Source organism: Phasianus colchicus, chromosome 38 (genome assembly GCF_987193195.1).
Source record: "Phasianus colchicus chromosome 38, bPhaCol1.hap1.1, whole genome shotgun sequence".
NCBI lineage: Eukaryota > Metazoa > Chordata > Aves > Galliformes > Phasianidae > Phasianus > Phasianus colchicus.
The window spans coordinates 2,375,570-2,397,786 of record NC_143473.1 but is presented as its reverse complement, the minus strand read 5'-3'; the positions used below and the strand labels follow the sequence as shown (position 1 = coordinate 2,397,786).

Below are 22,217 nucleotides of genomic sequence, written 5' to 3'. Positions count from 1 at the left end.
TGAGAGGAATTTCCTCCCGCCTTGAGGCAACTTCCGCCCTCCGTGAGGCAACTTCCGTCCCCCGGCCGCCTCGCCCCTCACAAGATGGCGGCGTTGGCGCTGAGGGCGCTGCGGGGGCGGCTCCTGAGGGCGGCTCCGAGGAGAGCGGGGCGAGGCCTCGGCACCGCCGTGAGTGGGGCGGGGCGGGGCGGGGGGGGCCGGGGTCCCATGGCTGCGTCCGCCGAGTCGTTGTGTCCCTGCATCCCGGTGTCCCAGCACCGTGTCCCCACGTCCCTGCTGTGTCCCCGCATCCCATCCCCACGTCCCGTCCCCGTGTCCCCACATCTGTTTATCTCTACGTCCCTACATCCGTGTCCCCGTGTCCCCGTGTCCCTGTATCCCATCCCCACATCTGTGTCCTGTGGCCCTATATCCCATCCTCATGTCCCTATATGCCATTCCCGTGTCCCCATATCTCTACATCTTATTTTCCCATATGTTCCCATGGAATATTCCCATATATTCCCAACAGGGATGTTCCCATATTCCTGTATCCCATCCCCACATCCCTGTGTACCTATGTCCCATCCCCATGTCCATATGTCCCATCCCCATGTCCCTATATCCCATATTCCTACATCCCATCCCCACATCCCCCTATCCCTATATCCCATCCCTACGTCCCATTCCCACGTCCCTACATCCCATCCCCACATCCCCCTATCCCTATATCCCATCCCCACATCCCCATATCCCTATATCCCATCCCCACATCTGTGTCCCGTGTTCCTATATCCCATCTCGATGTCTCTATATCCCATTCCTGTGTCCTCATATTTTTACATCTTATTTTCATGTTCCCATATTCCTGTATCCCATCCCCACATCCCCGTGTCCCTATATCCCATCCCTGTGTTCCTATATCCCATATCCCTACATCCCTACATCCCCATGTCCCTATATCCCATTCCTACATCCTGTCCCCACATCCCTACATCCCTACATCCCATCCCCACATGCCTGTCTTCCCATATCCCTAAATCTCACGTTCATGTTCCCATATTCCTATATCCCCTCTTTGTGTCCCTATATTCCATGTCCCTACATCCCATCCCCACATCTCCGTGTTCTGTGTTCCTATATCCCATCCCCATGTCCCTGTATCCCATTTCCACATCCCCATATCTCTACATCCCATTCCCACATACCTGTCTTTCCATACCCCTAAATCTCATGTTCATGTTCCCATATTCCTATATCCCATCTCCATGTCCCTATATTCCATGTCCCTACATCTCATCTCCATGTCCCCATGTCCCTATATCCCATCCCTACATCCCATCTCCATGTCCCTACGTCCCATCCCCATGTCCCCATGTCCCTATATCCCATCCCTACATCCCATCCCCGTGTCCTTACATCCCATCCCCATGTCCCTATATCCCATCCCTGCATCCCATCTCCATGTCCCTACGTCCCATCCCCACTTCCAATATCCCACCCCCCTGTCCCCCAATCCCATCCCCACCTCCCTCCCACCAACCCCCCCTCCACCACCCACTGGCCACACAGGAGGGTGTTTGTGGGACGGTGCCCTTTTTGTGGTGGTGGCTTTTGGGACCCGGTGGTGACAGGGGTGACCCCACAGCGGGATTTCCCATCCCTGGAGGAGAAGCCACAGTTCCCCGGAGCCTCAGCTGAGTTCGCCGACCGCCTGGAATTCATCCAACCCAATGTCATCTCCGGGATCCCCGTGTACCGCGTCATGGACCGCCAGGGCCACATCGTCAGCCCCAGCGAGGACCCCCAGGTGAGGGGGGCACCCCTGATGTGTCACAGCCGTGTGTGTGACGCCGTGAGCACGCCACGTCCCAAGGTGTGACAGCACCAACGTCCCACGTCCGTGTGTGTGACGCTGTGAACATCCCAGGTCACGTGTGTGTGACACCGTGAGCACGCCACATCCCATAGTGTGACACCACCAACATGCCACATCCGTGTGTGTGACGCTGTGAACATGCCATGTCACGTGTGTGTGACACCGTGAGCACGCCACGTCCCGTAGTGTGACACCACCAACATCCCACGTCCGTGTGTGTGACACTGTGAACATGCCATGTCACGTGTGTGTGACACCGTGAGCACGCCACGTCCCGTAGCGTGACACCACCAACATGCCACATCCGTGTGTGTGACGCTGTGAACATGCCATGTCATGTGTGTGTGACACCGTGAGCACGCCATGTCCCATAGTGTGACACCACCAACATCCCACGTCTGTGTGTGTGATGCTGTGAACATGCCATGTCATGTGAGCATGGCATGTTCCGTAGTGTGACAGCACCAACATGCCACGTCCGTGTGTGTGACGCTGTGAACATCCCATGTCACGTGTGTGTGACACCATGAGCACGCCACATCCCATAGTGTGACACCACCAACATGCCACATCCGTGTGTGTGACGCTGTGAACATGCCATGTCACGTATGTGTGACACCACCAACACACCACAGCTGTGTGTGTATGACACCCACACACCCCATGTCCTGCAGTGTGACCCCCAAACATGCTGTGCCCACACGTGATGCCCCACATGTGCCAGATCCGTGCGTGTTACACCCCAAACACGCCACATCCGTGTGCAGGACACGCTAAGCATGCCATGTTTGTGTACATGGCTCTACCAACATGTATGTGCATGGATGTGACAACACACGTGTCACAGCTCTGTGTGTGATATCCTTAACATGTAATGTTCAGGCATGTATTGCCCCAAACACACCATGTACATGTATGTTACACCCCAAACATGCCAGTTCCATGTCTATGATACCCCAAACATGTTACCCCCATCCCTGTGACGCCTCACACGTGCCACATCAGTGGGTCTGACTGACACCCCAAGCACCCAACAGCCAGGTCTGTGACACCCTAAACACACCACACCCCCACCTGCGACACCCCAAACCACGCGTGTGACACGCGTGTGACACGCGTGTGCCCCACAGCTGCCCAAGGAGCTGGTGCTGAAGCTCTACAAGACCATGACGCTCCTCAACACCATGGACCGCATCCTCTACGAGTCCCAGCGGCAGGTAGGGGGCGAGATGTGGGGTTGGGGGGGGACGGGGACGGGGATGCCCCGATTTGTGCCCCCCCCCGACCCCCATGTCCCCCCCCCAGGGCCGTATTTCCTTCTATATGACCAACTATGGTGAGGAGGGGACCCACGTGGGCAGCGCGGCGGCGCTGGATGACACAGACCTGGTTTTCGGGCAGTACCGCGAGGCGGGTGAGGCTCCGGGCCCCAAACGTGGGCTGAATCCTTTTTAGAGTGGGAATAATTAAAAATGGTGGGTTTTTTTTTTAATTTCCCCCCTCCATAGGGGTGCTGATGTACCGTGGATACCCCCTGGACCTCTTCATGGCTCAGTGCTACGGCAATGCCAGCGACCCCGGCCGCGGCCGACAGATGCCCGTGCATTACGGCTGCCGTGAGCGCCACTTCGTCACCATCTCATCCCCTCTGGCCACACAGATCCCACAAGGTGACCCCCCCCCCGGGACGCCCCCCCACTCCCCAAGACCTCCAGCCCATCCACCACAGTCTCCATTTTGTCACCCAATCCCACCCCCACCACATAACCCCCCATAAAACCCTCCACACCTCCCCAGGACCCCCATAAACTCCCCCAAACCTCCCCAGGACCCCCATAAACCCCCACCACACCTCCCCAGGACCCCCATTAGCCCCCCCAGGCCTCCCCAGGACCCCCATAAGCCCCCCCAGGCCTCCCCAGGACCCCCATAAACCTCTCAGGCCTCCCCAGGACCCCCATAAACCCCCACCACACCTCCCCAGGACCCCCATAAACTCCCCCACACCTCCCCACAACCCCCATAAACCCCCCCACACCTCCCCAGGACCCCCATAAACTCCCCCAGACCTCCCCAGGACCCCCATAAACCCCCCACCACACCTCCCCAGGACCCCCATAAGCCCCCCCAGGCCTCCCCAGGACCCCCATAAACCCCCCCAGGCCTCCCCAGTACCCCCATAAACTCCCCCACACCTCCTCAGGACCCCCATAAACCCTCCCAGGCCTCCCCAGGACCCCCATAAACTCCCCCACACCTCCCCAGGACCCCCATAAACCCCCACCACACCTCCTCAGGACCCCCCATAACCCCCCCAGGACCCCCAGCCCATCCACCACAGCCTCCACTTTGTCACCCCCCTTCCACCATCCCACCGTGTAACCCTCCAAGCCCATGCTTTATCCCCTTCATCCCACCCAGGACCCCCATAAACCCCCCCACACCTCCCCAGGACCCCCCATAACCCCCCAGGACCCCCAGCCCATCCACCACAGCCTCCATTTTGCCACCCCCTCCCACAATCCCACCACATAACCCCCCCCACCCCTCACTTTACCCCCTCCCCCAGACCCCCTCTTTAACCCCTCTTTCCCCGCAGCCGTGGGGGCCGCCTACGCCATCAAGCGCGCCGACGCCAGCCGGGCGGTCATCTGCTATTTTGGGGAGGGGGCTGCCAGCGAAGGGGACGCCCACGCCGGCTTCAACTTCGCCGCCACCCTCGAGTGCCCCATCATTTTCTTCTGCCGCAACAATGGCTACGCCATCTCCACCCCCACCTCCGAGCAGTACCGGGGGGACGGCATCGGTGAGGGGGGAGGGAGGGGGCGTGGGTCGTTTAGGGGGGTTGGGGGGGTTGGGGCACACGTGGGGGGGCGTCACCCCAATTTCTGGCCGTCCCATAGCGGCACGGGGGCCGGGCTACGGGCTGATGTCCATCCGCGTGGACGGCAACGACGTCTTTGCTGTTTACAACGCCACCAAAGAAGCGCGGCGTCGCGCCGTGGCCGAGAACCAACCCTTCCTCATCGAGGCCATGACCTACCGGTACGGCCCCCCCACCGCCCCCCCACACCCCACTGCCCCCCTCCCACCCCCACCGCTGCCCCTCTGCCCCTTTTTTCCTACCCCACCCCCTCCCTGCGCCCCATTTCCCACCCGCTGCTCCCGTGACTCCTCAGGATGGCACCGCGTTGCCCCCCCCCCGCGCCCACCTTTGCTCTGCTGCACCTCCCGACCCCGTTGCAACCCCCCCTCTGCGCCCCATTGCTGCCCCAAGGCCCCCCCTATTCCTACTGCACCCCATTGCTGCCCCATGACCCCCCCCATTCCCACTGCACCCCATTACCTTCTCATGACCCCCCCATTCCCACTGCACCCCATTGCTGCCCCATGACCCCCCCTCATTCCCACTGCACCCCATTGCTGCCCCATGACCCCCCCCCATTCCCACTGCACCCCATTGCTGCCCCATGACCCCCCTCATTCCCACTGCACCCCATTCCTGCCCCATGACCCCCCTATTCCCCCCATTCCTGCCCCATTCCCCCCTTATTCCCATTCCACCCCATCGTACCCCATTACTCCCATTTCCCAAAAGCTCCCCCACTGCACCCTTCTACCCCCCCACTGCACCTTCCCCATTGCACCCCATTACCCCCACACCCCAAACCCCCCATTTATCCCCTCCCTCTCCTCCCTCCCCATCCCAAAACCCCAATTAATCCCCCTCCCACCCCCCAGCATCAACTGCAGCACCCCCCAGCAACTGCACACCACTCAATAGCCCCCATTACCCCCCCATATTACACCCCATTATTCCCACATCCCCACCCCAAACCCCAAAACCCCCCATTAATCCCCTTCCTCTCCCTCCCCCCACCCCAAAACCCCCCATTAACCCCTTCCACCCCCCCCAGCATCAACCACCACACCACCAGCAACAACCACTCCATGCACCACTCCCCATTCCCCCCCCAAATTACATCCCGTTATTCCCATATTCATCTCCCACACCCCAAACCCCCCCAATAATCCCCTCCCTCTCCCTCCCCCCACCCCAAAACCCCCATTAACCCCTTCCTCCACCCCCCCCAGCATCAACCACCACACCACCAGCAACTGCACACCACTCAATGGCCCCCATTACCCCCCCAGACTACGCCGTATTCATGTCCCACACCCCAAACCCCCCAATAATCCCCTCCCTCTCCCTCCCCCCACCCCAAAACCCCCCATTAACCCCTTCCTCCCCCCCTCCCAGCATCGGCCACCACAGCACCAGTGACGACAGCTCCGCCTACCGCTCGGTGGACGAGGTGAACTACTGGGACAAACAGGACCACCCCATCTCCCGCCTCAGGCACTACATGCTGGGCCGGGGCTGGTGGGACGAGGAGCAGGAGAAGGGCTGGAGGAAAAGCTCCCGCAAAAAGGTGGGTGGGGGGGGGGTCCTGGTGGTGTGGGAGGGGTCCTTTGGAGGGGAATGGGGGTCATTGTGGTGTGGGAGGGGTCCTTTCAGGGGAGATGAGGGTCATTGTGGTGTGGGAGGGGTCCTTTAGAAGGGGATGGGGGTCCTGGTGGTGTGGGGGGGGTCGTTTGGGGGGGGTGAGGGTCATTGTGGTGTGGGAGGGGTCCTTTAGAGGGGGATGGGAGGGTATGGGGGTTCTTGTGGTGTGGGGGGCTCCTTTGGGGGGAAATGGGGGTCATTGTGGTGTGGGAGGGGTCCTTTAGAAGGGGATGGGGGTCCTGGTGGTGTGGGGGCGGTCGTTTGGGGGGAAATGGGGGTCATTGTGGTGTGGGAGGGGTCCTTTGGAGGGGGATGGGGGTCATTGTGGTGTGGGAGGGGTCCTTTAGAGGGGTCCTTTGGGGTGAAATGGGGGTCCTGGTGGTGTGGGGGGGGTCTTTTGGGGGGAAATGGGGGTCATTGTGGTGTGGGAGGGGTCCTTTAGAGGGGGATGGGAGGGTATGGGGGTTCTTGTGGTGTGGGAGGGGTCCTTTGGAGGGGGATGGGGGTCACTGTGGTGTGGGGGGGTCCCTTGTGGGGTACAATACAGGAGTGGGTGTCCACGTGTGTTACAGCTGTGCTTATGGCACCTAAAGCATGTTACATCCGTGTGCAGGGCGTGTTACATGCGTGTGTAACAGCCCTCAAACATGCAGAGTACACACACGTGACACCCCAAACACGCAGAGCACACACGTGACACCCCACAAAGTACACACATGACACCCCAAACACGCAGAGTACACACACGTGACACCCCAAACCCACCACCTCCTCAGATGTGACGCAGTGTACGACACCCCAAACACACAACGTACACGTATGACCCCCCAAACTCACACCGCATCACACCCCACACACACAACGTACACGTATGACCCCCCAAACTCACACTGCATCACACCCCACACACACAACATACGACCCAGACCCGCTCTACCCGTGCTCACAACGCCCCAAACCTCCTCACCACCCCCCCCAACCCCTAATTTTGGGGCGAATCGCTGCGGATTCGGTGCCGCCCCCCGACCCCCTTCCCCCCCTGACCCCCCCCCAGGTGATGGAGGCGTTCGAGCAGGCGGAGCGCAAGCCGAAGCCCAGCCCGCAGCACCTTTTCTCGGACGTGTACCGGGAGATGCCCCCAAACCTGCGGCGGCAGCGCGCGGCCCTGGAGCGCCACCTGCAGCACTACGGGGAGCATTACCCCATGGAGCTCTACGAGAAGTGAGACCCCCCCCCAAAAACCACCACCTACCTCCCACCCCCCGGGACACCCATCCTAATGGGAACCCCCCCCCCCCCACCTCCCCACCCCCCATGGCAGCACTACGGGGAGCGTTACCCCATGGAGCTCTATGAGAAGTGAGAGACCCCTCCCCAAAACCACCTACCTTCCACCCCCCGGGACCCCCATTCTAATGGGAACCCCCCCCCCCCAGCCCCCTCCCCATTCCTAGGGATGTGCTCTGCCAATAAACGTGGCTGCGCGCCCGCCCTGGCTGCAGAGCAGAGGTTTGGAGGGGGGGGGGCTGTGAACTGAGCCCCTTTTTGGGGGGAATAGAGTCCCTGCGGGGCTCAACAACCCTGTGAGAAGGGGAAATATTCCTCCGGGGGGGGGAGGGGGGGGCAATTAGCTGTCTTCAGGGGGCACTAATCCCCTTGGAGGGAGCAGTTAACCCACCGGGGGGGCAACGAGCCCTCTTTAGGGTGGATTAACCCCCTTTGGTGGAGGTAATTAACCCAGCTGGGGGGGGATTAGCTCCCCTTGGAAGTGTGTGAACCCCTGGGAGGGGGCAAATCAACTCCTTGGGGGGGGCTTTGGGGTGTTAAACTGACTCCCCCCCCCACCTCCCCAAAACCAAAACCCCCCAGACCACAGCATGAACCCAAAACCCTCAGAGCAGAGCGACCACGATACGTTTAATCCCACCTTGGGACCCCCCCTCCAATCACAGTGCTGTTAGGGGGGCGGTGGGGGGGGCTGCCCCAGCTCCGGGGGGGCCTCTGGGGGGTCCCCCTCCCCCATCTCCATGCCCAACACCCGGCAGTGTGGCAGCATCTCCTCCAGCAGAATGCGCAGCAGCCCCGGGCTCGGCACCGCCAGCCCCCCGACGTCCAGGCACTGCAGCTTCCTGGGGAGGGGGCAACACATAGGGCAGCCCCCACTGTGGGTCCCCATCCACATCCCCGTGCTCAGCAGGGTGACACCAAGACTCCCCCCCCATCCCTGTGCTCAGGAGTGACACTGGGACCCCCATCCCTGTCCCCACGTTAAAGGGGTGACGCTGAGACCCCCCCCATCCCTGTGCTCAGGGATGTGATGCTGAGACCCCCCCCCACCCCCACTGCTGTGCTCAAGGAGTGACACAGAGACCCCCATCCCTGTCCCCACGTTAAAGGGGTGACGCTGAGACCCCCCCCATCCCTGTGCTCAGGGATGTGACACTGAGACCCCCCCCCCCATCCCCACTGCTGTGCTCAGGGGGTGACACAGAGACCCCCATCCCTATCACCATGTTAAAGGGGTGACACCGAGACCCCCCCATCCCCACTGCTGTGCTCAGGGGTGACACTGAGACCCCCATCCCTATCACCATGTTAAAGGGGTGACACTGAGACCCCCCCCATCCCTGTGCTCAGGGGGTGACACCAAGACCCCCATCCCTGTCCCCATGTTAAAGGGCTGACACTGAGACCCCCCCATTCCCATCCCTGTGCTCAGGAGTGACACCAAGACCCCCATCCCTGACCCCATGCTCAGGGGGTGACACAGAGACCCCCCCCATCCCCACTGCTATGCTCAGGAGTGACAGAGAGACCCCCATCCCTGTCTCCATGTTAAAGGGGTGACACTGAGACTCCCCCATCCCCACTGCTGTGCTCAGGGGGACAGGAATGGGGGTCTCGGTGTCACCCCATGTTAAAGGGGTGACACTGAGACCCCCCCCCCCATCCCTGTGCTCAGGGGGTGACACCAAGACCCCCATCCCTGTCCCCACGTTAAGAGGATGAGACTGAGACCCCCATCCCTGTGCTCAGGGGGTGTCCACATCCCCATACGCTGGTGGGAGATGCTCTCTCCCTCCCCTCACCCCCCCAAGCTGACACATCCCCCTCCCCACACTCACGGCAGCTGATGCAGCGTGGCCAATCCCCTCTCAGTGACCCGGGGGCACCGTGCCACCGACAGCTCCTGCAGGCTGTCCCCAAAAACGTGCAGCCTCCCCAGCGCCCAGTCGTCCACGTGGGGGCACCCGCTCAGGTCCAGGTGCTGCAGCTTCGTCAGCAGCACTTGGAGGGGTAGGGGGGCAAAAGAAGGGGGTTTAGGGGACGCCGTGGGGTTCAGGGGTGTCCCCTGGGGGGAGGTGGGGTCTCACCAATGTTGTCCAAACCGTCGTAGGTGACTTCGGTGCCGCTGAGGTCCAGGGCCACCACGGGGACGTGGTGGAACTGCAGCACTTCGGGGCTCCAACGCCCGCGGGAGTCTGCACAGAGCCAGCGCTCCTGGCCCTCAAATCTATGGGGGTGGGGGGTAAAAAAGCATCAGGGAGCAAAAATAAAGAAGGGGGGGGGGGTCCCCACCCCCAGGGGAAGGCAGGAAGTCGGGGCTGGGGGCTCACCTCACCCTCCCGCCGCACGACATGGCGAAGCAGGCGGCCGCCACGTTGTTGCCATGCAGGGTCTGGACGAAGCTGTAGGGCCTGCGGGGAGCGGGGGGGTTCTGGGGGGGGGCTGTGTGGGGTGGGGTCCCCGATCCAACCCCCTCTTAGAAGAAGAGGCTGATCTGAGCCATGGGGTGTAAGCAGAGGGGGAATGGGACCCCCGATTTCAACCCACCTCTGGGAAGGGGCCCCAAATTATGGGGAGTTCCCACCTCTCCGCACACGAAGGGACCCCAATTTCCCCCCCCTGCCCAGGAAGGGGGGACTCCACCCCTCCTCCTTCATCCCCTTCATTCAAGGATCCCAATGTATCCCCCAAATTCGTACCCCCCCGATATACAGGGGCAGATCCCACCCCTCCACCTTCACCCCACGGGGAGGCGGCCCCAATATATCCCCCTCCCCACATCCCCCTCCCCACAACACGTGGGACCCCAACCCCACATACGGAGGGACCGACTTCGCCCTCTCCCATTTCCCCTCACGGATTCGGGGACCTTAACTCCCCCCCACCCCCGACCCCCCCCACGTCAGGGCTGCCCCCCGGGGGGCTCCCGCTCCCAACCGGGGGGGTCCCCGCCCCACATACGCGTTCTTCCCGCGCAGCCGCCGCCGCCGCAGCCGCTCCGCCCAGCCCAGCACCGCCTCCACCTCGTAGAACCATTCCCCCAAACGCTGCAGTGCCCCCGACGAGACCCGGCGGCACGGCCCGCCGGGGTGGGGGGGCAGCGGGACGCGACCCCCCCGGAGCCCCCGCATCTGTGGGAGAGAGCAGCGGTGCCCCCAACCCTCCGTTCCCCGCCCCTCCTCCCAAACCTCAGTGTCCCCCCTCGACTCCCCCCCCAAGTGTCCCTATTTATCTCTCTATGGTATCTTCTCCCCTATCCCCCCCTCCCAAAACCGTGCCCCTTCGCGCTCCCCCCCAACTCAACGTCCCCATCCCTCTGACCCCCCCCTCATCCCACCAAAGTGTCCCCAACTCCCCCCCCAGACTCGTTGTTGCCCCCCACCCACTCCCCCGGCCCCAGGTCAAAGCGTGAACCCAAACCCCCCCCCAATAAACCCTTTTAGGCCCCCCTCCCACACTCAGACCCCCCGAGCTGCACACAGCGGCTGCAGAGGAAACACTTCCTTTAATTAAGCACTAATTAGTGCCCCGCATCCCCTCCCAGGACGTCTCCGAGGTGACGGGGCCTCACCTACCGCTAACGCCGCCGCCATCTTGTTACGTCATCACGACGCGACGCGCGACTTCCGGCAGAGGCCCCGCCCACACCGCACTTCCGGCCCCTGGGGGCTCTCTGGGTCCTAAAGGCGTCAGTGGGATCCAAAGGGTTTCAATGGGGGTCCCACAGGGCCTCAATGGGGTCCCACAGGGCCTCAGTGGGGTCCCAAAGCGCCTCAGTGGGGGTCCCAATGCCCTTAGCGGGGTCCCAGTGCCCTCAGCGGACCCTTAATGGGGTCCCGAGACCCCCACGTGTGCCCTTCCTTGGGGCCCCGTGGCTCTTAGTGGGGTCCCAGTGCCCTTACTGGGTTCCCAGAGGCCCCTTTTGGGGGTTCCTTGGACCTCATGGGGGCCCTATGGCCCTTCAGGTGATCCCTGAGACCCCCAGTGTGGTCCCATAACCCTCACTGGGGTCCCCCAGCCCTTAATGGGGTTCCCAAAGCCCCCCCCCTCGGGTTCCTGTAGCCCCCACATGACGCACAATGAAGCGACGCAGACCACGTGGAAACCCCCCCACCCCACTCCCCCCGGTCCCCACAGTTCCCCCCCCCCCCCGGCAGTTCCCCTCCTCCCCCCTTATCCCCTTCATTAGGGCCCTTAAACCGGGCTTAGCCCTCCCCCTTCCCTCCCCCCAGCTCAGAGCGGATTATGGCTCCATCTGCACAGCAGCGCCGGGGGGGGGGGCACAGCCTCACCATATGGGGAGGAGGGGGAGGGACCCCCATCCCGACCCACTCATTCTAAGGGGGCTGAAACACGGAGACCCCCCCTTCCCCGAAGAGAAACGGGACCCCCCCCCGAGTGCAAAATGTCCTCAGCAAAGCCTGGGACCCCCCCCTCACCCCATCAAACCACGGGACCACCCCCCTCCAAGCGCATGAAGCCCCCCAGAAAATTCCCCCCCCCCCCCCCAGTCTGTGAGCTCTGATCCCACAACTCATAACCCCCCACCCCCCCAGCAAAAAATGGGACCTCCAAATGCAAAGCCCCCCCCCCCAATAAAACCCAGGACTGCCACAATATACGGACCCCCCCTCAATATACGGACCCCCCAAAGCAAACCCTGCGACCCCCCCGTCCCCCCCCCCATGGGCCCTTTGCATCACCGGATCAGCTCTGAAGGGATTTAAGCAGCATTTCGGGGCGGATTGAGGGGTTAAAGGGTAACACACATTTTTCTGCCTCCCCCCCCTCCCCCCCATTCCTCCTTGTCCCATAGCGCAGCACTGCAGCACGATGCACTGCACTGCACGAGGTGCAGCACAGCACGGCGTTGCACGCAGCAATTAATCACCGCTCTCTAATTAGAGCCACCCCCCCCCCCCCTCCAAGCCGCTGTCACCCGCCATTGCCCACCAATTTGTCACCGGGGCCATAATTAATTAATCCCTCTTAATTCGCCGCCGCCCCCATTTGCTAAATGAGATCAGCGAAGGGGGGGGAGGGGGGGAGGCAGGATGGAGAGGGGGGAGGGGGGCACCTTAATTAATGACACCACGTGGTCCGCCCTTCGTTTGCACTTTGTTTTAATTACGATTGTTTCCTCTTTGTTTGTTTTTAAAGCCTTTTCCTCTCCTCTGCGCTCCCCTCCGCTGCGGAGCTGCAATGGGGCGGGGGGAGGGGGGGGGGACAATGTCAGTTCGTGCAGCAATGCAATGCGATGCAATGGTGCTCTGTGCTGCAAGGCTGCATCGCAACAGGATGCAAGGATGCTCTGTGCTGGATGCACACTCCATGCTGCAGAGATGCATGCCAAGCAGCTGCAAAGGTGCTCTGTGCTGCAAAAAATAATAATAATAATTGCACTGCAACAAGTTGTGAGGGTGCTCCATGCTGCAACGGTGCTTTGTGCTGCAAGGGTGCCCTGCAACAGGCTTGCAAGGATGCTGTGCGCTGGGTGGGCGCTCCGTGCTGCAGAGATGCATCCGTGCCAAGCAGCTGCAAAGGTGCCCGGTGGTGCAAACGGCGTTGCAATGTGTTGCAAGGGTGCTGCATGCCATGGGTGCAGTGCTCAGCACCACAAGGATGGTCCATGCAGAGCTGCAGTGTGCAGGGATGGGTTGTGCTGTGGGGATGCTCCAAGCTGGGATGCAGAATGCAGGGATGTGTGGGATGCAGGGGTGCAGAATGCAGGGATGCAGAATGCAGGGATGTGGGATGCAGAATGCAGGGATGTGAGATGCAGGGATGTGGGATGCAGGGATGCAGAATACAGGGATGCAGAGTGCAGGGATGCAGAATGCAGGGATGTGAGATGCAGGGATGTGAGATGCAGGGATGTAGGATGCAGGGGTGCAGAATGCAGGGATGCAGAATGCAAGGCGGCTGCAGTCCTGAGGGATGCGCTGTACAGGGAGATGTTGCAGTCGTTGTGAATGCTTTGCAGGGATGCTGTGCTCCTTAGGGATGTGGCATGCAGAGATCTGCATGTCCTGGGGATGTGCCATGCAGGGCTGCTCCATGCAAGGATGCTGCATGCAGGGATCCTCCATGTCCTGGGGGTGATGCGTGCAGGGACAGCCCTTGCAGGGATGCTGCATTCCTTAGGGATGCTCCACACAAAGGTGCTGCATTCTTTGGGGATGCTCCACGCACGGATGTTCCACGCAGGGATGCTGTATTCCCCAGGGATGCACCATGCAGGGGTGCTCCGTTCCTTAAGAATGCTCCATGCAAAGATGCTCTGTCCCTTAGGGATGCTCCATGCAAAGATGCTCCATGCAGGGATGCCGTGTTCCTTAGGGCTGCTCCAAGCAAGGACGCTGCACGCAGAGATCCTCCACACCCTGGGGGTGATGCATGCAGGGATGCTGCACGTCCTGGGGGGTGATGCATGCAGGGACAGCCCATGCAGGGATGCTGCACTCCTTAGGGATGCCCTGTGCGGGGATGCTGTGTGTCCTGGAGCTGCTCCATGCAGAGATGCTCCATGCAGGGATGCTGCATCCTTTGAGGATGGCCCATGCAGGAATGCTCCATGCAGCAGTGCTGTGTACCCCAGTGATGCTCCATGCAGGGATGCTGTGTCCCTTAGGATGCTCCATGCAGGGATGCTGCATTCTTTGGGGATGCTGCATTCTTTGGGGATGCTCCATGCAGAGATGCTCCATGCAGGGATGCTGTGTCTCTTAGGAATGCTCCATGCAGGGATGCTGCATCCTTTGGGGATGGTCCATGCAGGAATGCTCCATGCAGCAGTGCTGTGTTCCCCAGTGATGCTCCATGCAGGGATGTTGTGTCCCTTAGGGATGCTCCATGCAGGGATGCTCTGTTCCTTAGCAATGCTCCATGCAGGGATGCTGCATCCTTTGGGGATGCTCCATGCAGGGATGCTCCATGCAGGGATGCTCCATGCAGGAAAGCTGTGTCCCTTAGGGATGCTCCATGCAGGGATGCTGCATCCTTTAGGGCTGCTCCATGTGGGGATGCTGTGTCCCTTAGGGATGCTCCATGCAGGGCTGCTCCATGCAGGGATGCTGCATCCTTTGGGGCTTCTGCACCCCCCCCACACTCTGCAGACCCCGACCGCAGTCCATGCGGAGCCACCCCGACCCCCGGGGCCGCCCCACACGCTCCCACCCCCCCCCCAGATTCACCCCCCTACCCCCCACCCCGTCTCTCCTCCCCCCCCTTCACAACACCTGGAACTTCCAGGAGCTCTGCTCCTTGTAGTCCAGGCAATCGGCCGGGTTGAAGTTGAGCTTCCACGCTCCCGCCTGCTCTTTGTACTCCAAGCAATCCACCGCCCCAAAGCCCAACCCCGCCCCAAAGCTCTGCCCGGACAGAGCGGCGGGGGAGGGCGTCAGGTGAGCACCCATGGGTGCCCCCAGGGGGCTGAGAGCCGCTCCGGGAGCCCCCAGCGGAGGATGCATGGGGGAAAGGTACGGCCCGCAGTCCAGGCCCCCGAAATAGGCGGCCGAGCCCCCGTAGCTCTGCCCGTAGGGCGCCGTTTGGTTGTAGGGAGCGGCGGAGAACGGAGCGGAACGCGGCAAACCCGGAGCGCTGCCGGCGGCCAGCGGGTCCGGCACCGGAGAGATGGAAGCCGGGCTCCAAATGGAGACCGGGGCGGCGGAGCCGGGGGTCCCCGCGGGGCCGGGCTGGGTGGGGCTGTACGGCCCGGCCCCCCCGGCGTCGCTTTGCGGTTCCCGGGGGGGGGACGGCTTCTTCTTGGCCGGGCGAGCCTTGGGCTGCCCGCTGCTCTGCTGCTGCTGCTGGCGGCACTTGGCGCGGCGGTTCTTGAACCACACCTGGGGGGGGAGGGAAACTGAGGCACGGGGAGGGGGCTGGGAGTGCACGCGTGTGTGTGCGTGCAGCGGGTGCGCGTCACGAGTGTGCACACGCGTGTGCGTGCACTCAGCTGTGTGTGCTGACTGTGCACACACGTGTGCATGCAGCAGAAGCATGTCCTGAGTGTGCACACACGTGTGTGCATGCACTCAGCTGTGTCCTGAGTGTGCACACATGCATGTGTGTGCACCCTGCTGTGTGTCCTGAGTGTGCACACGTGTGTGCATGCAGCAGAAGCATATCCTGAGTTTGCACATGCATGTGCACGCACCCAGCTGTGTGACCTGAGTGTGCACACACGTGTGCACGCACCCAGCTGTGTGTCCTGAGTGTGCACACGTGTGCGCATGCAGCAGAAGCATGTCCTGAGTGTGCACACACATGTGTGCATGCACTCAGCTGTGTGTCCTGAGGGTGCACACACGTGTGTGCATGCACTCAGCTGTGTCCTGAGTTTGCACATGCATGTGCACGCACCCAGCTGCGTGTCCTGAGTGTGCACACACGTGTGCATGCAGCAGAAGCACGTCCTGAGTGTGCACACACACATACATGCACCCAGCTGCAGATCCACACGTGTGTGCATGCACTGAGCTGCTTGTCCATGCGTGTGCACGCACTGAGCAACAACTCCAGGTCTTGTGCACGCACAGAGCTGCGTCTGCTGGGCGTGCACTGAGCTGAGCCCCTCGTGCACGCACATGTGTGTGCATGGAGCTCCGTGCATGGAGGCACTGAGCACCAACTGCACACACAGGATCCCCGTGAGTGCACACGTGGGGGTGTGCAAAGCCTTTCTGCATGCAGGAGCCCCATTTTGCACACATGGGTGCACTCAGGACCCCATTTTGCACAGGTAGGTGAACTCAGAGCCCCATTTTGCACATGTGGATGCACTCAGGATCACATTTTACACACATGGGTGCACTCAGGACCCCATTTTGCACCCACCTGCACTCAGGACCCCATTTTGCACAGGTGGGTGCACTCAGGACCCCATGTTACACACGTGGGTGCACTCAGGACCCCATTTTGCACACGTGGGTGCACTCAGGATCCCATTTTGCACACGTGGGTATACTTAGGACCCCATTTTGCACACATGGGTGCGCTCAGGACCCCGTGTTACACACGTGGGTGCACTCAGGACCCCATTTTGCACACATGGGTGCACTCAGGATCCCATTTTACACACATGGTTGTACTTAGGACCCCATTTTGCACACATGGGTGCACTCAGGACCCCGTGTTACACACGTGGGTGCACTCAGGACCCCATGTTACACACGTGGGTGCACTCAGGACCCCATTTTGCACACATGGGTGCACTCAGGACCCCGTGTTACACACGTGGGTGCACTCAGGACCCCATGTTACACACGTGGGTGCACTCAGGACCCCATTTTGCACACATGGGTGCACTCAGGACCCCATGTTACACACGTGGGTGCACTCAAGACCCCATTTTGCACACATGGGTGCACTCAGGATCCCATTTTACACACATGGGTGTACTTAGGACCCCATTTTGCACACGTGGGTGCGCTCAGGACCCCGTGTTACACACGTGGGTGCACTCAGGACCCCATTTTGCACCCACCTGCACGCGGGATTCAGGCAGGTTGATCTTCAGGGCCACCTCCTCCCTCATGAAGATGTCGGGGTACCTCGTTTTGGCAAACAGAGCCTCCAGGATGTCCAGCTGTGCCCGTGTGAACGTGGTGCGCTCACGGCGCTGCTTCCGGGGGGTGGCTGCAAAACAACCCCCCCCCCGTGCAAACAACCTCACCTGTGCAGCTCCTGTGCAACGTCCCCCCTGCAAACCCCCTCTGTGAAAAAACCCCGTGCACAAAACCCCACGTGCAACCCCCCCCTTGTGCAAAACCCTCAGTGCAAAACCCCACCGGCAAACCCTCTGTGCACCCCCCCCTGTGCAACCCCTTGCTTCCAACCCCGTCTGCAAACCCTCAGTGCAACACCCCGTGTGCAAACTCTGGGCACTCCCTTGTGCAAAAACACTCTGTGCAAACCCTGTGCATCTCCCTGTGCAACCCCTCGTTTCCAACTCCATTTGCAAACCTGTGCAACACCCCGCGTGCAAACCCTATGCAATACCCCGTGCAACACCCCGCGTGCAAACACCCCCCCCCTTGAGCAAACCCTCAGTGCAAAACCCTACATGCAAACCCTTTGCACTCCGCTGTGCAAAACCCCACAAGCAAACCCTCTGTGCAAACTCTCTGCCCTCCCCCGTGCAACCTCTTGTCCAAACCCCCTCCTGTGCAACCTCCCCCCCGTGCAACCCCCCCTCTGCTCACCGGGGTACCCCACAGCAGAATGCAGCAAATCCATGCCTGGTCCAGCCAGCGTCAGCCCATTGACAGCATAGTGGGGCTGCTTGATGTAGGACATCATGCTCCGGGCTGCGGGGACACGGCAGGGTTGCAGGGCAGCATGCAGCAGTGCAGCGTGGCACGGTGCAAGGTTGCATGGTGCAGTGCAACGTGGTGTGGCACAGGGTTGCATCATGCGATGCAACGTGGCTTGCAGAGTCGCACGATGCAGCACAACGTGACGTGGGGCAGAGTTGCATGGCACAATGCAACGCAGCGTGGTGCAAGGCTGCATGGTTCAAGGTTGCATGGTGCCATGCAACACGGCATGGTGCAAGGCTGCACGGCGCAATGCAACATGGTGTGGTGCAGGTTTGCGTGGTGCAATGCAATGTGGCGTGCAAGTTTGCATGATGCAAGGTTGCAGGGTGCAATGCAACGTGGCGTGGTGCAAAGCTGCATAGTGCAAGGCTGCGTGGTGTGGTGCAGGTTTGCATGGTGCAGTGCAACATGGTATGGTGCAGGGTTGCATGGTGCAAGGTTGCATGGCGCAATGCAACATGGCGTGGTGCAGGTTTGCATGGTGCAGTGCAACATGGCATGGTGCAGGGTTGCATGGGGTGGTGCAAGGTAGCACGGTGCAATGCAACATGGCATGGTGCAGTGCCATCTTCAAGGTTGCACAATGCAAGGTTGCACGGTGCAAGGTTGCATGGCGCAGGGTCGCATGGTGCAGGGTCGCATGGTGCAATGCAACATGGCACTGTGCATGGCTGCACGGTGCAATGCCATTTTGCAAAGGTTGCATGGTGGAATGCAGCACGGCACGGTGCAAAGCAACGCCATGCTTTGCAGCACAGCACAGAGCAACGCACGGAGCAGCACTGCATGGCACAGCACTGCACAGGGCAACACACAGCACAGCACTGCACTGCACTGCATGGCACAGCACTGCACAGCACTGCACTGCACTGCATGGCACAGCACTGCACAGAGCAACACACAGCACAGCACTGCACTGCACTGCATGGCACAGCACTGCACAGAGCAACACACAGCACAGCACTGCACAGCACAGCACAGCACTGCATGGCACAGCACCACAGACTGGGGACATCATGGGCCCCATAGACTGGGGACACCTCAAGCCCCACAGATTGGGGACATAAAGGGCCCCGTTAATTGGGGACACCTCGAGCCCCATGGATTGGGGACATCATGGGCCCCACAGACTGAGGAAATCTCATGTCCTATAGATTGGGGACATAAAGGGCCCCAGAGATTGGGGACACCTCATAATGCATGGACTCGGGATTCTTTGTGCCCCATGGATTGGGGACACCTTGTGCCCCATAAATTGGGGACATAAAGGGCCCCATAAATTGGGGACACCTTGTGCTCCATGGACTGGGGATTCCTCATGCCCCATAGATTGGGGACATAAAGCACCCCATGGATTGGGGACATAAAGGACCCCATAAATTGAGGACACCTCGTGCTCCATGGACTGGGGATTCCTTGTGCCCCATGGACTGGGGACATAAAGGACCCCATGGACTGGGGACAGCTTGAGCCCCATAAACTGGGGACACCTTGTGCCCTGTGGATTGGGGACATAAAGGACCCCATAAATTGAGGACACCTCATGCCCCATAAACCGGGGACATAAAGGACCCCATGGATTGGGGACACCTTGTGCCCCATAAATTGGGGACATAAAGGACCCCCTCGTGCCCCACAGATTGGGGGCATAAAGCACCCCATGGATTGGGGACAGCTTGAGCCCCATGGATTGGGGACACCTCGTGCCCCACAGACTGAGGACACCGCAGTGGGGCTGATGTCCCTCTCCCCGTGTTGGGGGCTCCGTCCCTCACCCATGGGTGCCCCCCAACCCCCCACCCCCACCCCAAACACCCCCCCGTCCCCTCAGAGCTGCCCTACCTGTGCTGGGCTCGGGGCTGGCGGTGGGAAGGCGTCCCCGCGCCGGGGGGAGCTTTAAGTAGAGCCCCCCCGTGATGTCACCGCCCCGTTAATCCCCGGGGTGACATTGGGCCCCGCACGGGGCTTTAATCCGCCGCCGCCGGCAATTAGCGCTCATCCCTCGTTAGTGGAGCGGGGGGAGCATGGCGCTGAACCCCCCCCCCCCCCCCAAGGCTGTGGGGTAACAACCCTGTAATTGCCACTGGTTCATTATATGGGGAGGTGGAGTGGGGTTTCCTCTATGGGGCACGGTGGGGGGGTTATCATGAGCCCCACCGATGCCCCCAGTCCTAATTAAAACCCGTGTCTAATTGCAGGGACTGACGGCGGGCCGTCCGGTGCTCGTTAGGACTGATGATGGGGTGTGAAAGCGCTGCTCATTTGGGTGCAAACTTTGGGGGTTTGGGTGCACCTGTGGGTGGTGGTGTGGGGGGGGGGGCACAAAAAGCCCCCCCATGGGGACAAGGATGGGTTTGGGGTGGAGCTGGGACCCCTGGGTGGGGAGCATGGGATGGAGATGGGGTGAGGAAACCCATTGTGGCCCCTTGGGGTCCTCACTCAGCCCCCAGTCCTGGTGCAGCCCCCAAATCCCAACAGAGACCCCCAAAATCCCAGTGCAGCCCCCTCAGATCCCCATGCAGCCCCCCCAGGCCCCTACGCAGCCCCCCAGGCCCCACCCCACCCCCAGCAGCTGGGAGCAGTGCTGTACCGGGCCTGATTAGTTTGTTTTTCAGACGTGGGGATTTCGGGCTGATTAACCCTAATCCTGCATCGGTGGGGGGTGGGGGGTGAGTTGAGGGTGGGGGCAGCACAGATGCAGCATTGATTCACCCAGGGCTGCCCCCTCCCCAGCTTGAGACCCCCAAATTATCCCCTTTTTGGGGTCCCCGTGGACTGGATCCCCGAAATACCCGGCCCTATAATGTATCCAAAATGGGTGAGGCTCAAAAGATGTCACAGATCTGAGAAATTTCACCCCAAATCTGAGACGTTTCACCCCAAATCCTGCTCATGAACTGCTGACCGGAGGGGTGTCCCCACATCTCCATCACCCCAAAGCCACCCCACGTCTGTGTGCCAACCTTGAAGGCTTTAATCCAGAAGGGAACCCCAAAACCCCAATTAAACCCCGATAATGAGGGGAGGGGCCCCAAAGCACAGCTGATGATTTTTGTTACCATTTTCAGGGTTGTTTTGGCATTTTGGGGTCCTGAAACGGCCCTGTAGGGTTCTACAGCGCCTGCTCCTGGAGAAGGAATACAATTAGTCACTTTGTAATCTACGTAATTAAAATAAACACAGCATTTCTCAATGAATGTCCTTTCCAGTGATGGTTTTGGGCAGAAAAGCCCCAAACGGTGGAGTTTTAAGGCAGCGAACCCCAAAACGACGGGGTTTTAAGAAGCAAAGCCCCCAAATTGTGGGGTTTAAAGGCAGCAAAACCCCTGAAGTTGGGGTTTTAAGTCAGCAGACCCCAAAATTGCAGAGTTTTAAGGGTGATTCTCCCCCAGGGCAGCGCTGCTGGGGGTCCCGGGGGGCAGCTCAGCCCCAGGGCCGTTCCTTGGGGCCGACCTCAGGTGCCACCACCCCCCCCCGGCCCCATAATCCCTCTTAGGGTGGCTCACATGGGACTAAATTTACCACCGGGGTGTCAGCAGCAATCACGTCACCCCCCCACCTCCCTCCCCAGGGTAATCCGGGTGCAAATCCCCCGGAAAAGGGAAAGGAAAAACCCCACAGCCAAAGGTCCACGGGAAGGGAACCCCCCCCAAAATACAGCACAACATCCACAGAGCCCCCAAAACCCACCTCAGCTTTGGGTTATGCGTGGGGGGAATTTATTGCTAACGAAGCAGAAAACGTGGGGCTGGGCGGGGGTTAATTAGGAAGGAAACTTAATGAATATTGAGGGTTTTATTTATTTGGGGTGGGGAACGCGGCCCGGTACAAAGTGGAACATGAGGGATGTATGGGATGGGGGTGATGGTGGGGATGTGGGGCACAGCAGCTGCCCCATAGCAGGATGGGGGGTGGGGGGGCAAAGGGTGCAGCCCCCCCAGCATGACATTTTGTGTACAAAACCCTCCTGTGCCCCCCATGACCCTATATTACAGCTCCAAAAAGAAAACCCCAACGCAAAAAGTGTACAAAAAGGGGCAAAAATAAAGGGGAATGTCCCATCAACCACCTCCCTCCCCTTCTCCCCCCCCCCCCCAAAAAAAAAGGTTTGGGATAGGCTGTGGGGTCTGACCCCCCCCCCCAGGTGTAGATTTGGGGTCTGACCAACCCCAATGTGTGGGTTTGGGATGTGTTTGAGGTCTGACTCCCCCCGCTCTAAGGTGTGGGTTTGGGGTCTGACCCCCTC

General features: G+C 60.6%; 3 protein-coding genes across 7 annotated transcripts; 1 reads left to right on the top strand and 2 right to left on the bottom strand.

Annotated features, from left to right (window-relative positions):
* The first annotated feature begins 12 nt into the window (after window positions 1–12).
* On the top strand, window positions 13–20,191 carry BCKDHA (branched chain keto acid dehydrogenase E1 subunit alpha). Of its 3 annotated transcripts, none has more exons than XM_090129844.1 (10): window positions 13–168; window positions 1,628–1,789; window positions 2,989–3,075; window positions 3,164–3,272; window positions 3,367–3,528; window positions 4,458–4,664; window positions 4,762–4,903; window positions 6,120–6,291; window positions 7,420–7,586; window positions 20,170–20,191. In XM_090129844.1, exons 1-10 carry the CDS (start codon window positions 85–87, stop codon window positions 20,174–20,176), a joined length of 1,299 nt encoding a protein of 432 aa, XP_089985970.1. In that variant the 5' UTR covers window positions 13–84; the 3' UTR covers window positions 20,177–20,191. The 3 variants fall into 3 exon arrangements, with proteins under 3 accessions (XP_089985970.1, XP_089985969.1, XP_089985971.1); XM_090129843.1 differs by lacking the exon at window positions 20,170–20,191 and adding an exon at window positions 11,197–11,304; XM_090129845.1 differs by lacking the exon at window positions 20,170–20,191 and having other exon boundaries at window positions 7,420–7,660.
* Window positions 8,308–11,312, bottom strand: DMAC2 (distal membrane arm assembly component 2). The gene is made up of 6 exons (XM_090129855.1): window positions 11,228–11,312; window positions 10,614–10,783; window positions 9,983–10,063; window positions 9,740–9,879; window positions 9,491–9,653; window positions 8,308–8,494 (listed from the first exon to the last, which is right to left on the bottom strand). Exons 1-6 carry the CDS (start codon window positions 11,243–11,245, stop codon window positions 8,323–8,325), a joined length of 744 nt encoding a protein of 247 aa, XP_089985981.1. The 5' UTR covers window positions 11,246–11,312; the 3' UTR covers window positions 8,308–8,322.
* On the bottom strand, window positions 14,869–21,770 carry LOC116238692 (homeobox protein otx5). Of its 3 annotated transcripts, XM_090129852.1 has the most exons (4): window positions 19,814–21,770; window positions 17,855–17,959; window positions 17,137–17,288; window positions 14,869–15,496 (listed from the first exon to the last, which is right to left on the bottom strand). In XM_090129852.1, the coding sequence occupies exons 2-4, from the start codon at window positions 17,949–17,951 to the stop codon at window positions 14,882–14,884; spliced, it is 864 nt and encodes a 287-aa protein (XP_089985978.1). In that variant the 5' UTR covers window positions 17,952–17,959; window positions 19,814–21,770; the 3' UTR covers window positions 14,869–14,881. The 3 variants fall into 3 exon arrangements, with proteins under 3 accessions (XP_089985978.1, XP_089985979.1, XP_089985977.1); XM_090129853.1 differs by lacking the exon at window positions 19,814–21,770 and having other exon boundaries at window positions 17,137–17,336; window positions 17,855–18,822; XM_090129851.1 differs by lacking the exon at window positions 19,814–21,770 and having other exon boundaries at window positions 17,855–18,822.
* Between the last annotated feature and the right edge of the window lie 447 nt (window positions 21,771–22,217).

Bases quoted from the DNA above. Each gene is read 5' to 3' on its own strand.
- BCKDHA (XM_090129843.1), top strand. From the start codon at position 85: ATGGCGGCGTTGGCGCTGAGGGCGCTGCGGGGGCGGCTCCTGAGGGCG. The intron at 169-1,627 runs GTGAGTGGGGCG...GTGACCCCACAG, and splicing joins GGCGAGGCCTCGGCACCGCC to CGGGATTTCCCATCCCTGGA. The intron at 3,529-4,457 runs GTGACCCCCCCC...CTTTCCCCGCAG, and splicing joins GGCCACACAGATCCCACAAG to CCGTGGGGGCCGCCTACGCC.
- DMAC2 (XM_090129855.1), bottom strand. The intron at 9,880-9,982 runs GTGAGCCCCCAG...CCACCCCCATAG, and splicing joins TCGTGCGGCGGGAGGGTGAG to ATTTGAGGGCCAGGAGCGCT. The intron at 8,495-9,490 runs GTGAGTGTGGGG...CCCCCTCCCCAG, and splicing joins GCCACGCTGCATCAGCTGCC to GAAGCTGCAGTGCCTGGACG.
- LOC116238692 (XM_090129853.1), bottom strand. From the start codon at position 18,164: ATGCAGCCTTGCACCACGCTGCGTTGCATTGTGCCATGCAACTCTGCC. The intron at 17,337-17,854 runs GTGAGCAGAGGG...GACGTTGCACAG, and splicing joins TTCTGCTGTGGGGTACCCCG to GAGCTGCACAGGTGAGGTTG. The intron at 15,497-17,136 runs GTGGGTGCAAAA...CTCCCCCCCCAG, and splicing joins TGCCTGAATCCCGCGTGCAG to GTGTGGTTCAAGAACCGCCG.